General features: G+C 43.6%; 1 protein-coding gene across 3 annotated transcripts in view; it reads left to right on the forward strand.

Moving 5' to 3' along the window:
* LOC309537250 (sulfotransferase 2B1-like) overlaps positions 1–21233 on the forward strand; it is a 75962-nt gene that overhangs the window by 15673 nt on the left and 39056 nt on the right. For 2 of the 3 annotated variants that reach the window (XM_082231980.1, XM_082231978.1), the window contains exon 2: positions 15397–15542. The exons of the other annotated variant lie outside the window; for it this stretch is intronic. In XM_082231980.1, the coding sequence (XP_082088106.1) occupies positions 15413–15542 (130 nt within the window). In that variant the 5' untranslated portion in view covers positions 15397–15412. The remainder of the gene's footprint in view (positions 1–15396; positions 15543–21233) is intronic. 3 annotated transcript variants of the gene reach the window in all.

Genomic DNA, 21233 nt, shown 5'->3' on the forward strand with positions numbered 1-21233 from the left:
ATCCTTTTTTCCATTCCAGAGTTTTTTCTTGATCGTATTCTGTTGTATCAGAAACCCTCTCATAACAGCTTTACTTGTGTCCCAGATTATTCTTTTTTCCACCGAGGTACTCAAGTTTATTTCAAAGTAGTCCTTTAGAGCTTTTTGGGCCTTCCTTACAATCTCTTGATCTCTTAGCAGGTTGTCATTCATTTTCCATCTGAAGGAATCGGCTGGAGTAAATCTCACTTCCATTTTCAAAGCATTATGGTCGGAGCAGGTCTTTGGGCGAGATTTCCACTCTTATAGTCTTAGGTGCCAGCCCTCTAGTTGTCCAGATTTGGTCGATTCTTGTCCATGACAGGTGGGCCTCAGAAAAAAAGTTCCTTCTTCACCTAAGGGGTTTCTTGTCCTCCAAATGTCGATCAAATCCATATTGTCAGTTAGTTCAAAAAAGGTTTTTGGTAGTCTGCCGTCCTTAGTTAAATTCTGGTTCTGTGACTTATCCATATAGGTAGAGACCACCCCATTCATGTCTCCCATCATAATGATGTTGGAATAATCCAGATAGTCCAGTAATGTCTCATGCAGCTTCTTGTAAAATTCTGATTTCCCCTCATTTGGTGCGTAAATTCCTAATATCAAAATTTTTTCTCCTTGGGTTTGTATTTCAATTGCCAAAATTCTTCCTTGTTCATCTTTAAACAAAAATTTCGGTGCTAGGTTCTCCTTTGCGTAAATCACCACACCTCTCTTTTTAACTCCATCTGATGAAATAAATTCTTGGCCTAGTCTTTTGTTAATTAATACTTTCCTATGGAGCCTAGTCACGTGAGTTTCTTGCAAACAAATTATATCCAAGTGTTCTTTTTTCAAAATATGAAAAATCCTTTTGCGTTTTTCCGGGGAATTTGCGCCATTAATGTTCCAACTATATAGCTGCAGAGACATCCTGTATCAATCTGTTGTTGCTTTTTATGGGGTGTCTTCTTTCTTGTCCAAGTCCGAGGGTGCTGGTTCTTTCCCAAGTTGTGGTGGAGGCCAAGGAACTGCTGTTCCCTTCTGCAGGTCCTCTCCGTGGTCGTGTAGGAACTTCTGGCTGTCCTCTCTCGTTTTAATTTTAACCTTCTTTCCTTTGTAGTTAAATGATAAGCCTTGTGGAAACTCCCACCTGTATGGTATCCCGTTGCTTCTCAAAAGTCCAGCTAGGTCAGTGTAGTTAGCTCTGAGATCCAATAATTGTTTAGGAATATCCTTGTAAATTTCTGCTCTTCTGTCCTGGATCTCAAGTGATTTGTTAAAATGGAGGTCTAATATTTTGTCTCTCTCCTGTTTGGTCCTTAGAATAATCAAACAATCTCTGGGCCTGTCCTTCCTGGCAACTCTTCCCAATCTGAACGCGGTTGTTATTTTAAAATCTTTGTCTTCGTTTATACCCCAGAATTTAGAAAATTCTGTTGTCAGATAGCCGGTCAGATTCTCTTTCTCGAGCTCTGGGATAGAGCGTAATCTTAAATTATTTTCTCGATTCCTCAATTCCACCATGGACAGATAGGCCTGCTGGTCACTGATGTGCTTGTGTAGTGGCCTTACCTCTCCTTTCAGTTCGTCCACTTTCTGAATTGCTTGGTCAGCTTTCTCGTTTGCAGCCTCGGCCAATTTCCGGTTCTCAGAAGTGGCGTCTTTTAAATTCCCAATTGCTTGTGAGTGCTGAGCCACTTGTTCAGATAATTTAGTAATTGAGGATGTGGCTAAATCGATTTTTGCTGTTTGGTCGTCAACCTTCTTATTTAAAATTGCGAATTGCTGTAACATTTCATCTAGAAGGGTGCCAGATCCCCCTGCTGCCATATCCTCAGTTGTTGGCTGTTCAGCTTCCTTTGATGGAGCTGTTGTTGAAGGTACAGCTCTCTGTAGAACAGCAGGGACTGAAGATCTGCGAGACTGGGAAGTCAAAGTTGTTTGTACAAGTTGGCCTTTCCCTGCTTTCGACGCAGCTCTTGTTTTTGGATGGCCGCTCATACCACAGCTGTCTATGAGTCAAGGTCAAGCTGTCAAATATTCCATGGGAAAGACAGTCTCCAAAGTAGATAACAAAACAGCAGAGGGTCAAAACAAAGTTAGTTCCCAGGAGTTTGTAAATCCAAAGCTCCACTAGGTGGAGTGTTGTTACAGTTCAGAAAGAAAAGAAGAAAGTTTTAGTCGCCATTAAAGTTCCTACAGACCAATAAATACCATAGTCCTTAAAACTTTTCCACTTGCAGAGCCCTTTCAAAGCTGCCACAAAAGTCTCATCTGAAGGTGCAAGATACAGTTGCTTAATTGTATCTTCCAGTAAAGCCTCTAGGTATCTGTTTCACTTTATAATTTGTATCCGCAAAAGCAACCCTTTTCCCCTGCCAGCCCGGGGCTGGGTTTTAAAATTTTTTTAAGTCCACCAAAGGAGAAGGTTTCCAAGTTGTATTAGCACATTAGCATAAAGAAGAAAAAAAGCTTGCCTTTCCTTTCAATTGCCAGTTCCACCGAACGCATGCTTCCCAATTTAAAATCCCTTTCTGTTGCTTCCAGCCTGTCAGTTCCTTTGCCTTGATCTCTAAGCACTGCCGGGAGACGGACTTCCTTTTTCTCGCCCCCCGCTTTTAGCCAAATTTATAAATTTGTAGTTCCAAAATGAGATGTTTCTTACTCACGAGTAAGTAGTTTAGAGTCCAGGATTTAAGGAAGAAAGGTCGGCGCTCATCAGCAGCAGCCGCACGGCTTCGCTCCCGCAGAAAGAGCGATGTACTCTCAGCATCGCTTCCCCTCCGCGCTTCCGGAGCCCCTTACGGGGTCCCTTCTTCGTTTTGGGGGTCGCTCCAGGTGCCCGCCGAGTCCCACGGCCACAAGCTCACTCTGCTCGTGGTTTTTCTTAGTGGATCGTCGCTGTGCCGTAGCGAACGATCCTTTCCTGCGGAGCCCCTCTTCAGAGACTGAAGAGGACCGCCATTGCCTGTTTCGCGCCGCCTCCGGAAGTGACAAGCAAGCACAACTTAAAGAGCCATTGCATATAGCATATATTCCCTTCAGGCCCCCCTTTCCCCCTCCCCAGGAACCCAGCCTCATGGGTTTATGCACGTAAGTTTTGCATCCTTGAGCATGAACACAAACTCCTGTTTCTATACTTCTTATCTTAGGGCTCCTGGCGCCATTCCCAGGCAAGGGGGTTAAGAATCCTGTCTTACAAGGTCTGTGCGTCAGCGTGTCCAGGATAGTTGCAACCGACCAAGATAAGACCCAGATCTCTGCTTTGGAACTGACAGGGCCATTCATTAAGCTTTCTTGTACTGATAAAAGAGAACGCTTTGTTTAAGCAGTCGGGTCTGTGTTATACAGCTGAAGCTAATGGATTTTAGCTAATGGATTCTTGAAGATAGAAAGGGGAAATTTGGGGCCTAGTTTGGTTGATTACACATTCAGGTTTGGGTAACCCCTCCCTTCAAGGTGGAGTCAGATAGTTGGTATAATCAGTTTGAAGTTGTTAGGAACATTGGGTCGAAACTGCCAAGAAAAATTAACTGAAACCATAAGCTTGTTCATGCCTATAAAATAAACTTGATTATTTGTTAATGTTAACAACTGTCTGGACTCCGTGAGTATCCAAGTGAAACGGGTTGGTGGCAGCGAAGAAAGCAATAACAGTGGTGGAACAGGGTCAATAGACCGTCAAACGTCCGGGGACCCTGTGTGATCGCCACAGGGTGAAACTTAAGGAAAGTCTATAACAGCTGGGTGAAATTGGCACCAACAAGAGAAGAGATCAGAATTGATGATAGCAGACATTCTCACTGGTGACAGAAACAAAATGCAGTTATTTTCCAAGTTCCTGACTGGTGTTTCCTCTACGTCTACAATAGCATTCTCTACTCCCTCCCATAATGCCTACATTTCATCCTTGCTTCCTCTTTGCTCCTTCACTGGATTATGGTTCCTGGTTTGACCATGTAAAAGGCTGGGTGGAGATGAAGGAGAGAGCCAACATCTTCTTCATCACCTATGAAGAACTACGGCAGGTAAAGGTCCAATTTTAACTGTGTTGAGCTGCAGCCCCAATTCTGACATTATTCAGACATGAAGCTGCCTTCTTTTTTGAAAGATTCTACTAATATTGGCTAGAAAGGGATTCTGAGACTTCTGGGTTGGCGCCATCGCCGAGTGGCGGACTCCCTCCGAGCTCCGGAGGGAGTCTGCTCGGTAGGGGTTGGGTCCTGCCGCGCCGGCGATGCGGGGACCCTCAAAAACCATAGGCGCGGATGCCCATGGACCTGGTGACTTGGTGGGCACCGTTAGCGGCCCCCGACCCGCGAAGGAGCCTTTTTAAAGGCTACGGAGCGGGGGACAGGGGGCGGTGCGGTGCTATGAGTCCTCTGCTTTCCCTGCCGAGCGAAGCCGCATGCCATTCGACGGAGAGCGCTGACTTCTTCTATTGAAAATTTGGACTAAAAACAACAACCCGTGAGTAATTTGGAAATCGGACCTAAAAGGAATTTTTTTTCCCCCGGATTCGGCACGAGCGGGGGAGGTGCAAAAAGGAAGTCCATCTCCCCCCTATTGTAGACAATTTAAAACAAGGATTTGGCAACTAAGGTCGAGAAAAGAGTTTGCTTTTGATAAAAGTTATTAATTCCACGATGGGAAATTATAAGAACTGTGCTGGAGGAGAAGAGTGGATGGTGAGAGTTAAAGTGCAACCCTCCCAGGAACCGGGGCGATCCGTGAGAGAACCTGGTGAAGAGAGATAGAGACTTTGACAGCTGTCAAAGTAGCTGTCAAAGTTGGAGAATAAAAAGAGGACTTTGCTATGAGGACTTTGTTGGTTAGTTTTGTTACAATTTGGATATAAATCGTCGAAAACAAGGACTAACAATTTGACTTTTGGATTTGATTTGGAAGGAAACAAAGTTACCATAATCCTCCTAGAGGGGTTTTGGGACATTACAAGAACGGTTGTAAGTGGAAAAATACTCTTGGAACTGAACAGGACTTTTTATCTCCTGGGAAAGCTGCAAAAACGAAACATTATTTTGTCTACAGAGGTTTCTACACTAAAGGAGACAATAGAATTATCTATTGAAGAATGGAAGGGACTTGACGCAAGTTTTTGTTCCTGAATAAATAATAACCCCTGTAGAGGAACTAAGTTTTTGAATTAGAATGTTTTTGCAGCGGAACAGGAAAAGAAACCTGAGAAAAGTGAGGAAAGAGAACAAAGGACTGATGACGATTTGGAAGAGAACAAAGGAGGAGCCATATTATTGTGAAAGACCAAGGAAGACCAAAGGCCTGTCAGGGGCTTCTCTAAGATTGGGCGTCTGAAGCTAAAGATTACCAAGAAAACTGGCAAAGTGGAGCTGAGAAAGATTCAGTCATGGATGTGAGATCTCCAGGCTAATAGCAGATAGACCGATGGACATGGGGAATCGAAACCGGGGAAGGGTGGGGGGAGATTTGGAATCCAAAGGGTGTAAAACTATATTTTGAATCTTTTTTATCTTGTTTTGATGTGTTTATTAAAAAAGGGAATTCGTGGAAGGGAATTGGGGTGGACCTTGGGGGAATTTTTTATTTATTTTTTAATGATGAAGGATGGTGGAATTCAAAGGGAAAGTGGTTATATAAGATGAACTAAATTGAATATTGGGTTAAACATAATAAGTTTTAAATTTGGGGTAAGAACTTGTGGAACTAAACTAATGGAAGGGGAATACAACAGGGAGAGGGATGGGGGAGTCCTGGAAAGATGTCAATGAAAGTAAGGTTTTAAATGTAAATGTTTTTTCTTTTTCTTTTGTTCTTTCTTTTTTGAGTTTTGGAAATTTCAATAAATATGATTTAAAAAAAATAAATAGAAAGGGATTCTGAGCATGTGCAAAATTCGGTGCTACCTCTACATACACTGCATATCATGTGCAGAGTACATTTCCTTTCTTCTGCGTTAGAGAGAAGTGCCAATAACCTGCTTTTCTGCCTTAAAGGTAATGTCTCTTGCTAACTCAGGTGCCCCCTGTGTTTGGTACTGGCTGAGAGGAGGTGGAGACAGAGTGGCTTCTGCAAGGTGATGACAGCAAATTCCACATCCTGAAGACATTCATTTTGCCCAATGCGCATTGCATACTGGTACTCATGCTCTCTGTGTGCCTCCTGATGAAGGGCAAGCTCTCTCCATCACATGAGGATTCACAGCCATTTGCTTTTGCTTTCTGCAGGACCTTCGAGGCAGCGTGCAGAAGATCTGTCATTTTCTTGGCAAGGAGCTGAACAGCCAACAATTTGAGTCTGTGGTGGAAAACGCCTCTTTCCACAAGATGAAGGACAACAAGATGTCCAACTTTTCCTTAACACCAGAGAACCTTTTTGACCATACAAAAGCAACACTCTTGCGGGAAGGTAAAAACATTGGTTGCCATGGTAAAAACATTGGTTGCCAAGGAATAAAGCCATAATGCTTATGCTAGGGGTGAAGAACCTATTCTTTTTCTGTGGATGTTTGATGCCACACAGAAAAAGTCTATCAGCAACCAGTAGCTGTTAGATAATAAAGGCTGCTCCTGTTTCCTTCCTGTATTCAAGGTTTGCTTACATTCTTTCAGATCATCTCAACCTCCTTTTTCTCCCCTTGATGAATTCTTCCCCAGTTGCCTTCTCCCTTTTCCAGATTCCCTCTTTCCTTTTCCAGTTTGGAACATGCCTGGTTTTAAATTACCTGCCTTATTCTATAAATGTAGCAGTGGAAGAAAGACAGGGCAACAGGTCCACCCACTGGCTCTTCTGAGAGACCTGCTCCTCCTGGCTCCTCTCCTCCCTGAACTATCTGCTATTGGCAGTCCTCCACCTGTTGGCAGCTGTGAGAGAGAAGGCAGAGCAATGTCTCTGCTGAGGGACCCGCTTCATTTCACTTCTCTTCTTCCCTCACTTTTTCCCTCCTAAAAAGTAAGGGGAAATGTGTGTGCGTCTTATGGAGAGAATGCAGGGTGCGTAGCTATCCCAGAAGCCAGAACAGCAAGAGGGATTGCTGCTTTCACTGCGCAGCGACCCCTCTTCCTGTTCTGGCCTCTGAGATTCAGAATATTTTTTTTCTTGTTTTCCTCCTCCAAAAACTAGGTACATGTGATGGCCTGGGAATCAGATTCAGAGGCTGAACCTGAGGAATCCCAGCCTGCACAGGAGTCCCCACCTTCTGGGCCAGCTGAGCCGGGCTTGAACCTGAAGGGCCCTCACCTGTGCCAGATCCTCAGGAGCAGACACCAGCTGAATCCGGAGGTGATTGAGGACCCATTGCCTACAGGTGCTCCTCTCTCAGCCTTGTCAGGGGAAGGTGAGCTTGCCTCTGGGTCTAGTAATCCTCCAGCCTCTCCTGAGCTGCGGAAGCTCAGGGCAGAGAGGCGGAGAGAACTAAGTTCTCGCAGGAGGAGTGCTCGCCTCCAGACCAGGAGAGATAGAATCATAGAGTTGGAAGAGACCACAAGGGCCATCAAGTCCAACCCCCTGCCAAGCAAGAAACACCATCAGAGCACTCCTGACATATGGTTATCAAGCCTCTGCTTAAAGACCTCCAAAGTAGGAGACTCCACCACACTCCTTGGCAGCAAATTCCACTGTCGAACAGCTCTTACTGTCAGGAAGTTCTTCCTAATGTTTAGGTGGAATCTTCTTTCTTGTAGTTAGCTCCATTGCTCCGTGTCCGCTTCTCTGGAGCAGCAGAAAACAACCTTTCTCCCTCCTCTATATGACATCCTCTTATATATTTGAACATGGCTATCATATCACCCCTTAACCTCCTCTTCTCCAGGCTAAACATGCCCAGCTCCCTTAGCCGTTCCTCATAAGGCATCGTTTCCAGGCCTTTGACCATTTTGGTTGCCCTCCTCTGGACACATTCCTGTTTGTCAGTGTCCTTCTTGAACTGTGGTGCCCAGAACTGGACACAGTACTCCAGGTGAGGTCTGACCAGAGCAGAATACAGTGGCACTATTACTTCCCTTGATCTAGATGCTATACTCCTATTGATGCAGCCCAGAATTGCATTGGCTTTTTTAGCTGCCGCGTCACACTGTTGGCTCATGTCAAGTTTGTGGTCAACCAAGACTCCTAGATCCTTTTCACATGTACTGCTCTCAAGCCAGGTGTCACCCATCTTGTATTTGTGCCTCTCATTTTTTTTGCCCAAGTGCAATACTTTACATTTCTCCCTGTTAAAATTCATCTTGTTTGTTTTGGCCCAGTTCTCTAATCTGTCAAGGTCGTTTTGAAGTGTGATCCTGTCCTCTGGGGTGTTAGCCACCCCTCCCAGTTTGGTGTCATCTGCAAATTTGATTAGGATGCCCTTGAGTCCATCATCCAAGTCGTTGATAAAGATGTTGAATAAGACCGGGCCCAAGACAGAACCCTGTGGCACCCCACTAGTCACTCTTCTCCAGGATGAAGAGGAACCATTGATGAGCACCCTTTAGGTTCGGTCAGTCAGCCAGTTACAAATCCACTGAGTGGTGGCATAGTCAAGACCACATTTTACCAGCTTCTTTACAAGAATATCATGGGGCACCTTGTCAAATGCCTTGCTGAAATCAAGGTAGGCTACATCCACTGCGTTCCCTTCATCTACCAGGCTTGTAATTCTGTCAAAAAACGAGATCAGGTTAGTCTGACATGACTTATTTTTCAGAAATCCATGCTGACTATTGGTGATCACAGCATTCCTTTCTAGGTGCTCACAGACTGTTTGCTTGATGATCTGCTCCAGAATCTTCCCTGGTATTGATGTCAGACTGACTGGGCGGTAATTATTTGGGTCCTCTCTTTTCCCCTTTTTGAAAATAGGGACAACATTTGCCCTCCTCCAGTCTGCTGGGACTTCGCCTGTTCTCCAGGAATTCTCAAAGATGACTGCCAGTGGTTCTGGGATCATATCTGCCAGTTCTTTTAATACTCTTGGATGCAGTTCATCTGGCCCTGGAGACTTCAATACATCTAAACTAGCCAAGTATTCTTGTACTATCTCCTTAGTTATTCTGGGCTGTGTTTCCTTTGCTGAATCATTTGCTCCAAATTCTTCAGGTCGGGCATTGTTCAGGTCGGGCATTGTTTTCTTTATCGGAGAAGACTGTGGTCAACCAAGACTCCTAGATAATAATAATAATAATAATAATAATAATAATAATAATAATAATTTATTTATATCCTGCCCATCTGGCTGAGTTTCCTCAGCAACTCTGGGCGGCTCCCAATCAGTGTTAAAAACAGTACAGCGTTACATATTAAAAACTTCCCTGAACAGGGCTGTCTTAAGATGTCTTCTGAATGTCAGGTAATTATTTATCTCTTTGACATCTGCTGGGAGGGCGTTCCACAGGGCGGGCGCCACTACCGAGAAGGCCCTCTGTCTGGTTCCCTGTAGCCTCACTTCTCGCAATGAGGGAACCGCCAGAAGGCCCTCGGCGCTGGATCTCAGTGTCCGGGCTGAACGATGGGGGTGGAGACGTTCCTTCAGGTATACAGGACCGAGGCCATTTAGGGCTTTAAAGGTCAGCACCAACACTTTGAATCGTGCTCAGAAACGTACTGGGAGCCAATGCAGATCTCTCAGAACCGGTGTTATGTGGTCCCGGCGGCCACTCCCAGTCACCAGTCTAGCTGCCGCATTCTGGATTAATTGCAGTTTCCGGGTCACCTTCAAAGGTAGCCCCACATAGAGCGCACTGCAGTAGTCCAAGCGTGAGATAACTAGAGCTTGCACCACTCTGGCGAGACAGTTCGCGGGCAGGTAGGGTCTTAGCCTACGTACCAGATGGAGCTGATACAAAGCTGCCCTGGACACAGATTTAACCTGTGCCTCCATGGACAGCTGTGAGTCCAAAATGACTCCCAGGCTGCGCACCTGGTCCTTCAGGGGCACAGTTACCCCATTCAAGACCAGGGAATCCCCCACACCAACCCGCTCCCTGTCCCCCAAAAACAGTACTTCTGTCTTGTCAGGATTCAACCTCAATCTGTTAGCCGCCATCCATCCTCCAACTGCCTCCAGGCACTCACACAGGACCTTCACCGCCTTCACTGGTTCTGATTTAAAGGAGAGGTAGAGCTGGGTGTCATCTGCATACTGATGAACACCCAGTCCAAACCCCCTGATGATCTCTCCCAGTGGCTTCATATAGATATTAAAAAGCATGGGGGAGAGGACAGAACCCTGAGGCACCCCACAAGTGAGAGCCCAGGGGTCTGAACACTCACCCCCTACCACCACTTTCTGGACACGGCCCAGGAGGAAGGAGCCGAACCACTGTATGACAGTGCCCCCAGCTCCCAGCCCCTCTAGACGGTCCAGAAGGATGTTATGGTCGATAGTGTCAAAGGCCGCTGAGAGATCCAGCAGAACTAGGAAACAGCTCTCACCTTTGTCCCTAGCCCACCGGAGATCATCAACCAGCACGACCAAGGCAGTTTCAGTCCCATGGTGAGGCCTGAATCCCGATTGAAAGGGATCCAAATGGTCCGTTTCCTCCAGGCGTGCTTGGAGTTGTTCAGCAAGCACCCGCTCAATCACCTTGCCCAAGAATGGCAGATTTGAGACTGGGCGATAGTTGGCCAAATCGGCTGGGTCTAAAGATGTTTTTTAAAGAAGCGATTTAATGACCGTCTCTTTCAGCGGATCTGGGAAGGCTCCCTCACAGAGGGAAGCATTCACCCCCCGCAGAGCCCATCGCTCAGCCCTTCCCGGCTCGCTTTTATCAGCCAGGATGGGCAAGGATCAAGGAGACAGGTGGTCGGTTTCACTTGTCCAAGCAGCCTGTCCACATCCTCAGAGGTAACAGATTGGAATTGTTCCCACGTAACAGGACCAGACAGAACTCTAGCACTCTCCTGCCCTGGCCCTGCTCCCACGGTGAAGTCTACCTCCTTCTGAATCTGAGCGATTTTATCTGCAAAAAACTTTGCAAAAGCATTGCAGGAGATCTTGGGGTCCCTACCAGGCCCCGGTAGTACAGGTGGTTCCGATTGCGAACCACCTGAAAAAGTCTCCTGCTGCTGTTTTCTGCAGCTGCAGTGGAGGCGGCGAAGAAGGCCCTCTTCGCCGTCGCCATTGCCACTTGGTAGGCTAGGCGTTGAGCTCTAGCCCGTGTCCGGTCTGATTCAGAATGGGTTTTCCGCCACCAGCGCTCTAGCCGTCTCAACGATTGTTTTATCACCCTCAGCTCTGGGGAAAACCACGGGGCTCTCCGGGCTCCATGCAATCGGAGAGGGCGCTTTGGAGCCAGACAGTCAATAGCCCTGGTTAACTCCGCATTCCTGCGTGCCACCAGGGAATAAGCTGAAAGGCCATCAACTTGGGATAAAGCATCCCCTACCACTCTCTGGAAGCCAATTGGATCCATTAAGTGGCGGGGGCAGACCATCCGAATCGGTCCCACCTCCCTGCAGAGGGGAAGGGTTGCGGAGAAGTCCAGTTGCACCAGGAAGTGATCTGACCATGGCACTTCTTTTGTTTCGCTTTTAGTTAGTGTCAGATCACCAACATCCATAGAGGTGAACACCAAGTCTAAGGCATGTCCATGGCTATGAGTTGGGCCAAACTTATTCAGGGACAGCTCCATGGAGGCCATGCTTTCCACGAAGTCCCGAGCGGCCCCTTGTAAGGTCGTGTCGGCATGGATGTTAAAATCCCCCAGGACAGCCAAGCTAGGTGTCTCCAGGAGCATATCCGCCACGACCTGAAGCAGCTTGGGCAGGGAATCCTTGGTGCAGCGGGGAGGTCGGTACACCAAAAGGAATCCTATACTGCCCCTATTGCCCAACTTCCAGAACATGCATTCAGAAAACTGGGTCTTCCCAATAGGACGCCTGGTGCAGACTAATGACTTCCTAAAAATCACTGCAACCCCCCTCCCCGCCCACATGACCTGGGTTGCTGTGCGTAAGAGAAACCTGGTGGACAAGCAGCGGCAAGGACAGGCCCATCTGCTTCATCCAACCAGGTCTCTGTCACACATGCCAGGTCAAATCCTCCATCCACAATCAGGTTGTGGATGGCAGTGGTTTTATTCATCATTGACCTGGCATTGCACAGCAACACTTTCAGGTCATGTGGGTTTCCCTTGCTGATTATTGTATCCTTCCGGTCAGGACCAGACCTGGAGGCAGGGATAGTCCTCAAACAACGACTAAACCTGCCTCCTCGGTAATGACATGGTCTGGTCTTAGCATAACTCCTCCTCCTGCCCGTGATCACTGAGATCGGGTGTCCCAATACATCCCCCCCTGTGGAACCTGCCCCACCCAATCTATTGGCTGAGGCACACTCCCAGGCAGCCATGATCCTTTTCACATGTACTGCTCTCAAGCCAGGTGTCACCCATCTTGTATTTGTGCCTCTCATTTTTTTTGCCCAAGTGCAATACTTTACATTTCTCCCTGTTAAAGTTCATCTTGTTTGTTTTTGCCCAGTTCTCTAATCTGTCAAGGTCATTTTGAAGTGTGATCCTGTCCTTTGGGGTGTTAGCCACCCCTCCCAGTTTTGTGTCATCTGCAAATTTGATCAGGATGCCCTTGAGTCCATCATCCAATATGTTGATAAAGATGTTGAATAAGACCGGGCCCAAGACAGTGTTGGGATACTGCCAGGGAGATATAGTCCATCATGGCCCCAAGCCGGCTGCTGGACGATTGTCGATCCCTGTAGTCACGCAGCTTCTAGCGACACGAGTTTCCTGGAAATACCTTGCCACATTCCAGGGCTCGTGCACACTCTTTATCAGCAGAGAATGCACACAGCAGAAGATGCACAGCAGGAGAGCATATTTACAGACTTTATTTAGCGTTGATCAGAACAAAGAAAAACATGACCGTTCTGAGTCAGTGTCTCCGACAGACTGAGAAACAAAAGCAACAGCAAAACATAAACATCCTGTGAACAGGAAATACGCAGGCTGTGACACAAATATCCTGCTCCCTTTTAAGGTGGAACGGAAATATCCTAACAGACAGAACCCTGTGGCACCCCACTAGTCACTCTTCTCTAGGATGAAGAGGAACCATTGATGAGCACCCTTTGGGTTTGGTCAGTCAGCCAATTACAAATCCACTGAGTGGTAGCATAGTCAAGACCGCATTTTACCAACTTCTTTACAAGAATATCATGGGGCACCTTGTCGAATGCCTTGCTGAAATCAAGGTAGGCTACATCCACTGCGTTCCCTTCATCTACCAGGCTTGTAATTCTGTCAAAAAACGAGATCAGGTTAGTCTGACATGACTTATTTTTCAGAAAACCATGCTGACTATTGGTGATCACAGCATTCTTTTCTAGGTGCTCACAGACTGTTTGCTTAATGATCTGCTCCAGAATCTTCCCTGGTATTGATGTCAGACTGACTGGGCGATAATTATTTGGGTCATGATAATTAGATGAGTCACCTGTGGACTGGGGCCGCCTCAGAGGAGATGCCTCAGAGGACATAAAGGCCAGCCTGCCCAGTCCCAGGTTCCGGGAGCAACATTGTTGGTTACCTGTTCCTGCCGGCACCCTGTTTCTGCCAGAGTTCCTGACCACGCCTGACTCCCTGCCTTGAACCCCGCTTCAGCCTTGGACCGGACACAGACCACGGCGCATGATAACACCCCCCCGAACCAGCACAGTGCATCTTGTGGTCTAGTGTGTCTTATAGAGCGAAAAGTACGGTAATTCCATACAATTTTGGTAATAAGTTTCAGATCTTTGAAGCTTTACATATGGGTTTTCTTCCCCCTTCCCCTTTGGATTGTCTTTTGAGATTTTAAGGCTGTGAGTGGGGACTCTTTGCTCTGCTCTTGGTTTCCAGCTGTTCTGGAAATCTTTTCAGCTACTGAACAAGTGGAATGCTGTAAATCAATACATAAGTATCAAGTATTCCATATACAGTGGTGCCTCGCAAGACGAAAAGAATCCGTTCTGTGATTCTCTTCATCTAGCAGTTTTTTCGTCTTGCGAACGAAGCCCATTGCAGGATTAGCGGATTAGCGCTATTAGCAGCTTTTAGCGGCTTATCTGCTGATTGGATCAGCTGCTAAGCGGCTTAGCGGCTTAGAAAAAGGGGGGGAGGCAAGCCCATAGGAAATTTGTTTTGCGAAGCACCTCCAAAACGGAAAACTCTTTCGTCTAGCGAGTTTTCTGTCTTGTGAGGCATTCATTTTGCAGGGCACCACTGTACAGGCAAAAGTTCACCTCCCCTGGCCTCCTATTGGCAGAAGCAGGGAAGAGGAAAGTCTCTTTTGCACTTCAGGTAAACAGTGTGGGAGTAACCCCAGAAGCAGCTGTGCATGTTTGTGTACGGAGGGGTGTGTGTCTTTTTTTTTAGGCAGGTGGGGCTGTGATGTAGCACTTCCTTCTTGCGTAAACTTATTTCCCTCTAGTTGATGCATAGTGGCAGTGATCCAGAGGAGGTGAATTTCATCATGGAAGTGAAGGAGATTGGAGTTTATTGTGTGAATATTTTGTTTCCAAGATCTTACTGAGTTCATTGGATTTTCCCACCACCATACCTGGAGGCACCACCCAGACGCCTATTAATGGCCCAGCAATTCCTCCTGAACTCTCCCTATTCTCTGCTGAAGCAGAGAAGGGGGGGGGGGGGGTCCAAGAAGCTGCTGAAGAATCACAGGAATGGCCCTCTCCAGCTGCAAGAAGCTCCTCCCGTATCCTGGTCTCAAAGAACACGCATAGAAGAGACCAGAGATACACAGAGACAGTTGGAGACTGCTTGGGCAACATCCCGGAGAGGAGGAGCCTTAGAAAGTATGGAAGAAGGGGAGATTCATTCCCAACAACAGCTCTACAGTGGTACCTCGGGTTAAGTACTTACTTTGTTCCGGAGGTCCATTCTTAACCTGAAACTGTTCTTAACCTGAAGAACCACTTTAGCTAATGGGGCCTCCTCCCTGCTGCCGCGCCGCAGGAGCACGATTTCTGTTCTCATCCTGAAGAAAAGTTCATAACCCGAGGTACTATTTCTGGGTTAGCGGAGTCTGTAACATGAAGCGTATGTAACCTGAGGTACCACTGTGTAGGGGAAAGACTTACCAGGAAGTATTGCTGAGTTGTTTAATGTTTCCTTGAATAAAGCATTAATTTCACTGACAATGGACTCTGGCACTTCGTGCTGAACAGTATGTGACTCAGCCCTGATAGAAATGACATGTACTCAGAAGTGAGTTTCTTGGGGTTTATTTCCACCATACCTGCTGGCACCATTTGAGCATCTACTGATGGCCCATCACCCCCTCCCGAACTCTCCCCTTCCTCCTGTTCCCCAGCTATTTCCAGAGTTTTTCTAGAACAGTAGCTGCACAAATGTCCCTAAGGATGTGGCATAATTTTTCTTTCTCCATCTCTCTCTCCCCCCTCATCTTCAGTTTTTCAGTATCATCAATGGCTTATTTCAAATACAAGGGGATCCAATTTTCTACAGAGTTTTCATCAGAGGAAACACTCAGCTATGTGGAAAATGACTTCCAACTGTTGGATGATGATATAGTGAATGTCACTTACCCCAAGTCAGGTCAGTGTTCCAATTAGAAAAATAGATTTTGGATTTAGTGGACAAAGTGCTAAACCTGCCAGCCATAAGTTTCCTTTTGACATAAGTCATTAACAACCACCATGTAGCTGCATAGTCTCTGGAAACCCATGAAAAATGAACAGATACAGATACAGTCATAGCTTGGATCCTGAACATCTTGGAAGCTGACGCTCTGGCTCCCAAACGATCGAAAACTGGAAGTGAATGTTCCAGTATTCGAACGTTTGGGTTTTTTTGGATGCCAAGCATGTAGTACAGCTTCTACTATTCTTTCTGAAACGCCTGCACAATTGGAAACCAATTGAAAGCTACTCCTTGGTTTCTGAAAATGGACTTCCAGAATGGATTCCTTTAAATTTGCGAGGTACAACTGTATTGCAATATATAGGACCATCTTAAACCAGTTATCCATTCCTGGATAATGATTACTTAAGGAGCAACAAGCAAATAAATTATAAGACATTTACAAATGAAGGAAGATGGACAGCAAATAAGTTGAATATCTGAATAGAAATGTCTACCACATGTGAAAGTTACATGTTTTTCATTTTCTGAACTACACAAAGTGAGACACAGGCAATTCCTGATTTTTGCAATGTGCTTCTTCAGCTAATTAATGTGTACAAAAACGCATATAAGTGTGCATAAAATGCATACTTTAGTGGGGAAAAACATAAAAATGCATTATATTGGGGAAAATGCGTTGTAAAAATGTGCAAGAAATTTCACAAACTGACGTAGAATATGGAGAACTGATTTTAAGATTGCAAAAATGAGAATTCAAAATAGAAATATTACACTTTCCATAGCCACTGTTGATGTTCAAAGGAACCCTTGAAATTCCTGGGGAAGTCAGGTAACCTTGAAAAAAAGAGAGATTTCCCAATCATTCTGTCTTTCTGGAATATCTTAACCCAGATATTTACAGCGCTCATGAGCTGAACTGAGAATATTCCCAGGAGAATCTTATATGTAATGGCATGCTTCTGTCATGTCACTAGGAAGGCTGTCAGTGCTGGATATGGGCGGTCTGGGTGGTTCCCTTGCAAAGGGGCCCAAGTCGAGGGGGTTCATAATCATAATCACAATGAAACCTATACTTATATGGTTACCTACTGAGAATTATTAAAAAAGCAACTGTACCTTTAAAATATTATTGTGAAAATATATTGTGGAGGTGAGGGGGAAATTTTGTTCTTGCTCAGAGCACCATATTACCAAAGTCTATCTCTGATGCTGTGTCAGAATCAGTGGCGTAGCGTGGGTTGTCAGCACCCGGGGCAAGGCAAGTAATTTGCGCCCCCTAACCCGTGGATTTGCACCCTCTAACCCGTGGATTTGCGCCCTCTAACCCTAACCCCCAGATGTTGCGCCCGGTGCGGCCGGCCCCCCCCTGCACCCCCCATGCTACGCCACTGGTCAGAATAACCATCTCTACAGGTTGATTGTATATAGACGAATAAGCCATTTTCCTGGTAAAGTCATTTTCCAAAAATCCTCATAATTAACACCCATTTAATTTAATGACTGAATTAAAAAAACATGGATAGACAAGGACACAGCAAGGTGACTGTACACCAGGATAAAGATTCTGTGAAAACCCACAACACCGGAGCTAAATCCTAGGGCTAGAAAGTCCACAGAAAAGCTGCTTAGCAGTATAATTCAAGGAACCACAGGATACTAGACTAGGAACCCCACAAGTACATCACAAATCTAGGAAGCAGGAAAGTCAATGGGTAACTAAGTTAAAAGAAGCAAATTATCTTTTTTTTAAATAACTTTTTTTCAAAATTAAAACAAAACATATTATTCAGGAACATATCATCCTTCCCCCCATTTTTCCTCCCTTCCCCTCCCACAGAATCCACCCACCCCCACCCCCGACTTCCCTCAGTTCCAGTCTTTGATTTCTCTAAAAATCCTGTTTTCTGCATGTTACACAGTTGTATAAATCCTCAAACTATTTAGCTGATTATTATCAATTAAAAGTTTGTGAATGTTTATTCAAAACCAGCCAAGTAGTCCAGTTCGCTTTGTTGTGTCTTCACATACTTTGTAATTGTTCCCATTCTTCTTTAAAGTCACAGTTATCCTTGTCCCATAGCTTGTATGTCAGTTTTGCCAGTTCTGCATAGTCCATCAATTTTTCTTTCCATGATTCTTTAGTTGGGGTTTCTTCATTCTTCCATCCTTGTGCTATTAAAACTCTTGCGGCTGTTGTCGTATACATGAAGATGTTTTTCAGCTCTTTTGGCAGATCTTTCCCTACAATCCCTAATAAAAATGCTTCAGGTTTTTTAACAAATGTTAAATGGAACATTTTCTTCAATTTGTTGTATATCATTTCCCAATTTTTTTAAATTACCTTACAATCCCACCACATATGATAAAATGTCCCCTCTTTTTCCTTACACTTCCAACATATATTTGAATTAGTTTTGTACAATTTCTCTAAGTGCACTGGTGTTGTGTACCATCTGTACATCATCTTCATGTAGTTCTCCTTCAATAGTGAACAATCTGTAAATTTTAAGTCAGTTTTCCATTATTTAACCCAATCCTCCATCATAATATTGTGACCTACATCTTGTGCCCATTTAATCATAGCTGATTTTACCTCTTCATCTTTCGTCTCCCATTCTAATAGTATGCTGTATGCGGCCTTCAGTAATTTCACTTTCCTTCGATCACTTCCGTTTGATACCTAGACCTTCTGTAACTGAATCCTTTCTTGCTTTCTTCTTTATGTGTTTCATATAGTTGTCAATAATGCAACCAACTCTGAAAGTGGTCTTTGATCTCATCATAATCTCTTAATTTCCATTTTCCATCATGTTCCTTTAATAAATCAACACATGTGAGCCATTTTCCTTTCTTTCCAAGTGGTTTGAGCAGTAATGCTTCATTTGGTGAAAGCCACCACGGGGTCTTTTGTTCCAATAAGTCTTTGTATCTCTCCCATACTCTCATTAGTGATTTCCTGATTACATGGTTGTAAAAACTTCTATGAACCTTCCCTTTCCCATACCATAAGTATGTGTGCCAGCCAAATCTGTTGTCATGTCCTTCTAGTTCTGATGCCTCTTGCTTATCCAATCTCATCCAGTCCCTGATCCATACCAATTTATTCATAATACAATTTAATGTCTGGGAGGGCAAACCCGCCTCTATCTTTTACATCTGTAAGTATTTTATGTTTTATCCTTGGCCTTTTGCCCCCCAGATAAATCTTAAAATCTCTTTCTGCCATTTTTTAAAGCATTCATCTTTCAGGATGACTGGTATTGATTGAAAAAGAAATAGCATTTTTGGCAACGCATTCATTTTAATCACCAATATTTTCCCTAACATTGAGAGATTCATTCTGCTCCATATTTCTAAATTTCTTTTTACCTCAAGCCAATTTTTTTCATAGTTATTTTAAAATAGGTTTATATTTCTTGATGTGAACCAAATCCCTAAATATTTAACCTTTTTATGGACTTCAAACTCAATGTTTTGTTCTAATTCGGTTCTTTCTTTTTCCTTCATGTTTTTAACTAATAATTTAGTTTTATTCCTATTTAGCTTAAATCCTGCCACTTCCCCAAAATTCTGATTTTTTTTTCTATTACTTTAGGAAGTGAAGTTTTAGGTTCTTCCACTGTTATCACTAGGTCATCTGCATACGCTTTTAACTTGAATTCACTTTTTCCAGTTTTTACACCTGTAATCTCTTTATTTGCTCTTATGTTTTTGGCAAGTACTTCCAAGACCAGAATAAACAATAATGGTGATAATGGACATCCTTGTCTTGTTCCTTTTTGGATCTTACAATCATCCGTTATCACCTGATTTATAATTAGTTTGGCTTTTTGTTCTGAATAGATTGCTGCTATTGCTTTTAAAAACTTAGGACCAATTCTGATTTGTTCTAACAGCTTTATCATGAACTTCCAAGAAACATTATCAAAGGCTTTTCCAGCATCTATAAACATCATTGCCACTTTCTTTTCATTTTTAGCCTCCAAATATTCTATTATATTCAGAATATTCCTTATATTCTCCTTCATTTGTCTTCCTGGTAATAACCCAGCTTGATCTTGATGTATATATTCATTTAATATTTTTAAAAATCTGTTAGCTAGAATATTTGCAAACAATTTCTAATCGTTATTTAACAGGGAGATAGGCCTATAGTTTTTAATTTGCAGCAAATCTGTGTCTTGTTTTGGAATTACTGTTATATAGGCCTGTCTCCATGTTTCTGGGATTTTGCCTGTGTTCAATATTTCATTCATGACATCTTTCAATGGGTTCACTAATTGTTCATTTAATTTCTTATAATATTTTGCTGTAAAGCCATCCGGGCCTGGGGACTTGCCATTTTTAGAGCTTTTTATTGCCTCAAGTATTTCTTGTATTGTTATCTGGGAGTTAAGGATGTTCCTTTGTTCTTCTTTTAAATACGGCATATTGCTATTTCTGATGTACTCTTTTATCTTAAATGTTTTCTTTCCCTTGTCTATACAGCTCAGAAAAATATTTAACAAATCCCTCTCGTATTTCCTTCAGCTTGTCTGTAATTCTGCCATTTATGTTAATTTTATTTATGGAGTTCCTTTGTTCACTTTTATTCAACTGCCAAGCTAACAACTTCCCCGGTTTATTTGCATGCTCAAAATATTTTTGTTTTACTCTTTTTATTTTCCAGCTGATTTCCTGGTTTATAATAATTGAATATTGGGTTTGTAATGTTTTGATTGCCTGTTTTACTGCCTCTTTATTTGCTTTGTTTGGCAGCTGTTTCTCCTTTTTCATAATTTTCTCTATTATTATTTTTTCTTTTTCTCTCTCAATTTCCTTTTAAATGAGTTTTGTTGTATAAAGAGTCCTCTCATTACAGCCTTGCTTGCATCCCAGACCGTCTGTAACTTTGTTTGCCCTTGACTATTTATTTCAAAATAATCCATCAAGGTCTTTTTTGCTTTTTAAACAAATTTGTGATCATCTAATAAATCATCATTTAATCTCCATCTAAAAGAGATTTGGCTTTCTTTTTGTAATTCCATAGTAAGGGAATTATGGTCTGAAAAGGTTCTGGGATTGATTTCAATTCTTTTGACTCTTGTTTCCAATTCTTTGGAAATCCATACAGAGTCTATTCTCAAGATGCTGTCATGTACATGACTCTAAAAAGTATACTCTCTATCAAACATGTGTCTCATTCTCCAGATATCTATCAGCTTTAGATTTTGAGTCATGTCAAAAAAAGTTTATGGCAGTTTACCTTTCTTTGGTCTCTTTTTTCCTGGCTGATCTGTCTTTGTCTAAAGTTGGAACTCCATTTAAGTGTCCCATTAAGATAATCTTTTGATCTGCAAATTCAAGTAGTTCTGTTTCTAGTTTTCTGGAAAAAAAATGCTTTTCTATCATTAGGGGCATAAATACTAAGCAATATCACTTTCTCTCCCTGGATTTTAATCTGTATTATTAAAATTCTGCCTTTTTCGTCCTTCTGAATCAATTTGAGTTCAAGTGCAGAATTAATATAAAAAACAATTCCTCTCTTTTTTGTTTTATCTGATGAGATGAAATCCATACCTGATTTTTTGTTAATTAAGGCCCTTTTATGCTTTTTTGCAATATGTCTCTCTTGGAAACAGATTATATCTAATTTCTGTTTTG

This window comes from Podarcis vaucheri (genome assembly GCF_965113315.1).
Source record: "Podarcis vaucheri genome assembly, chromosome: 7".
Classification (NCBI taxonomy): Eukaryota; Metazoa; Chordata; class Lepidosauria; order Squamata; family Lacertidae; genus Podarcis; species Podarcis vaucheri.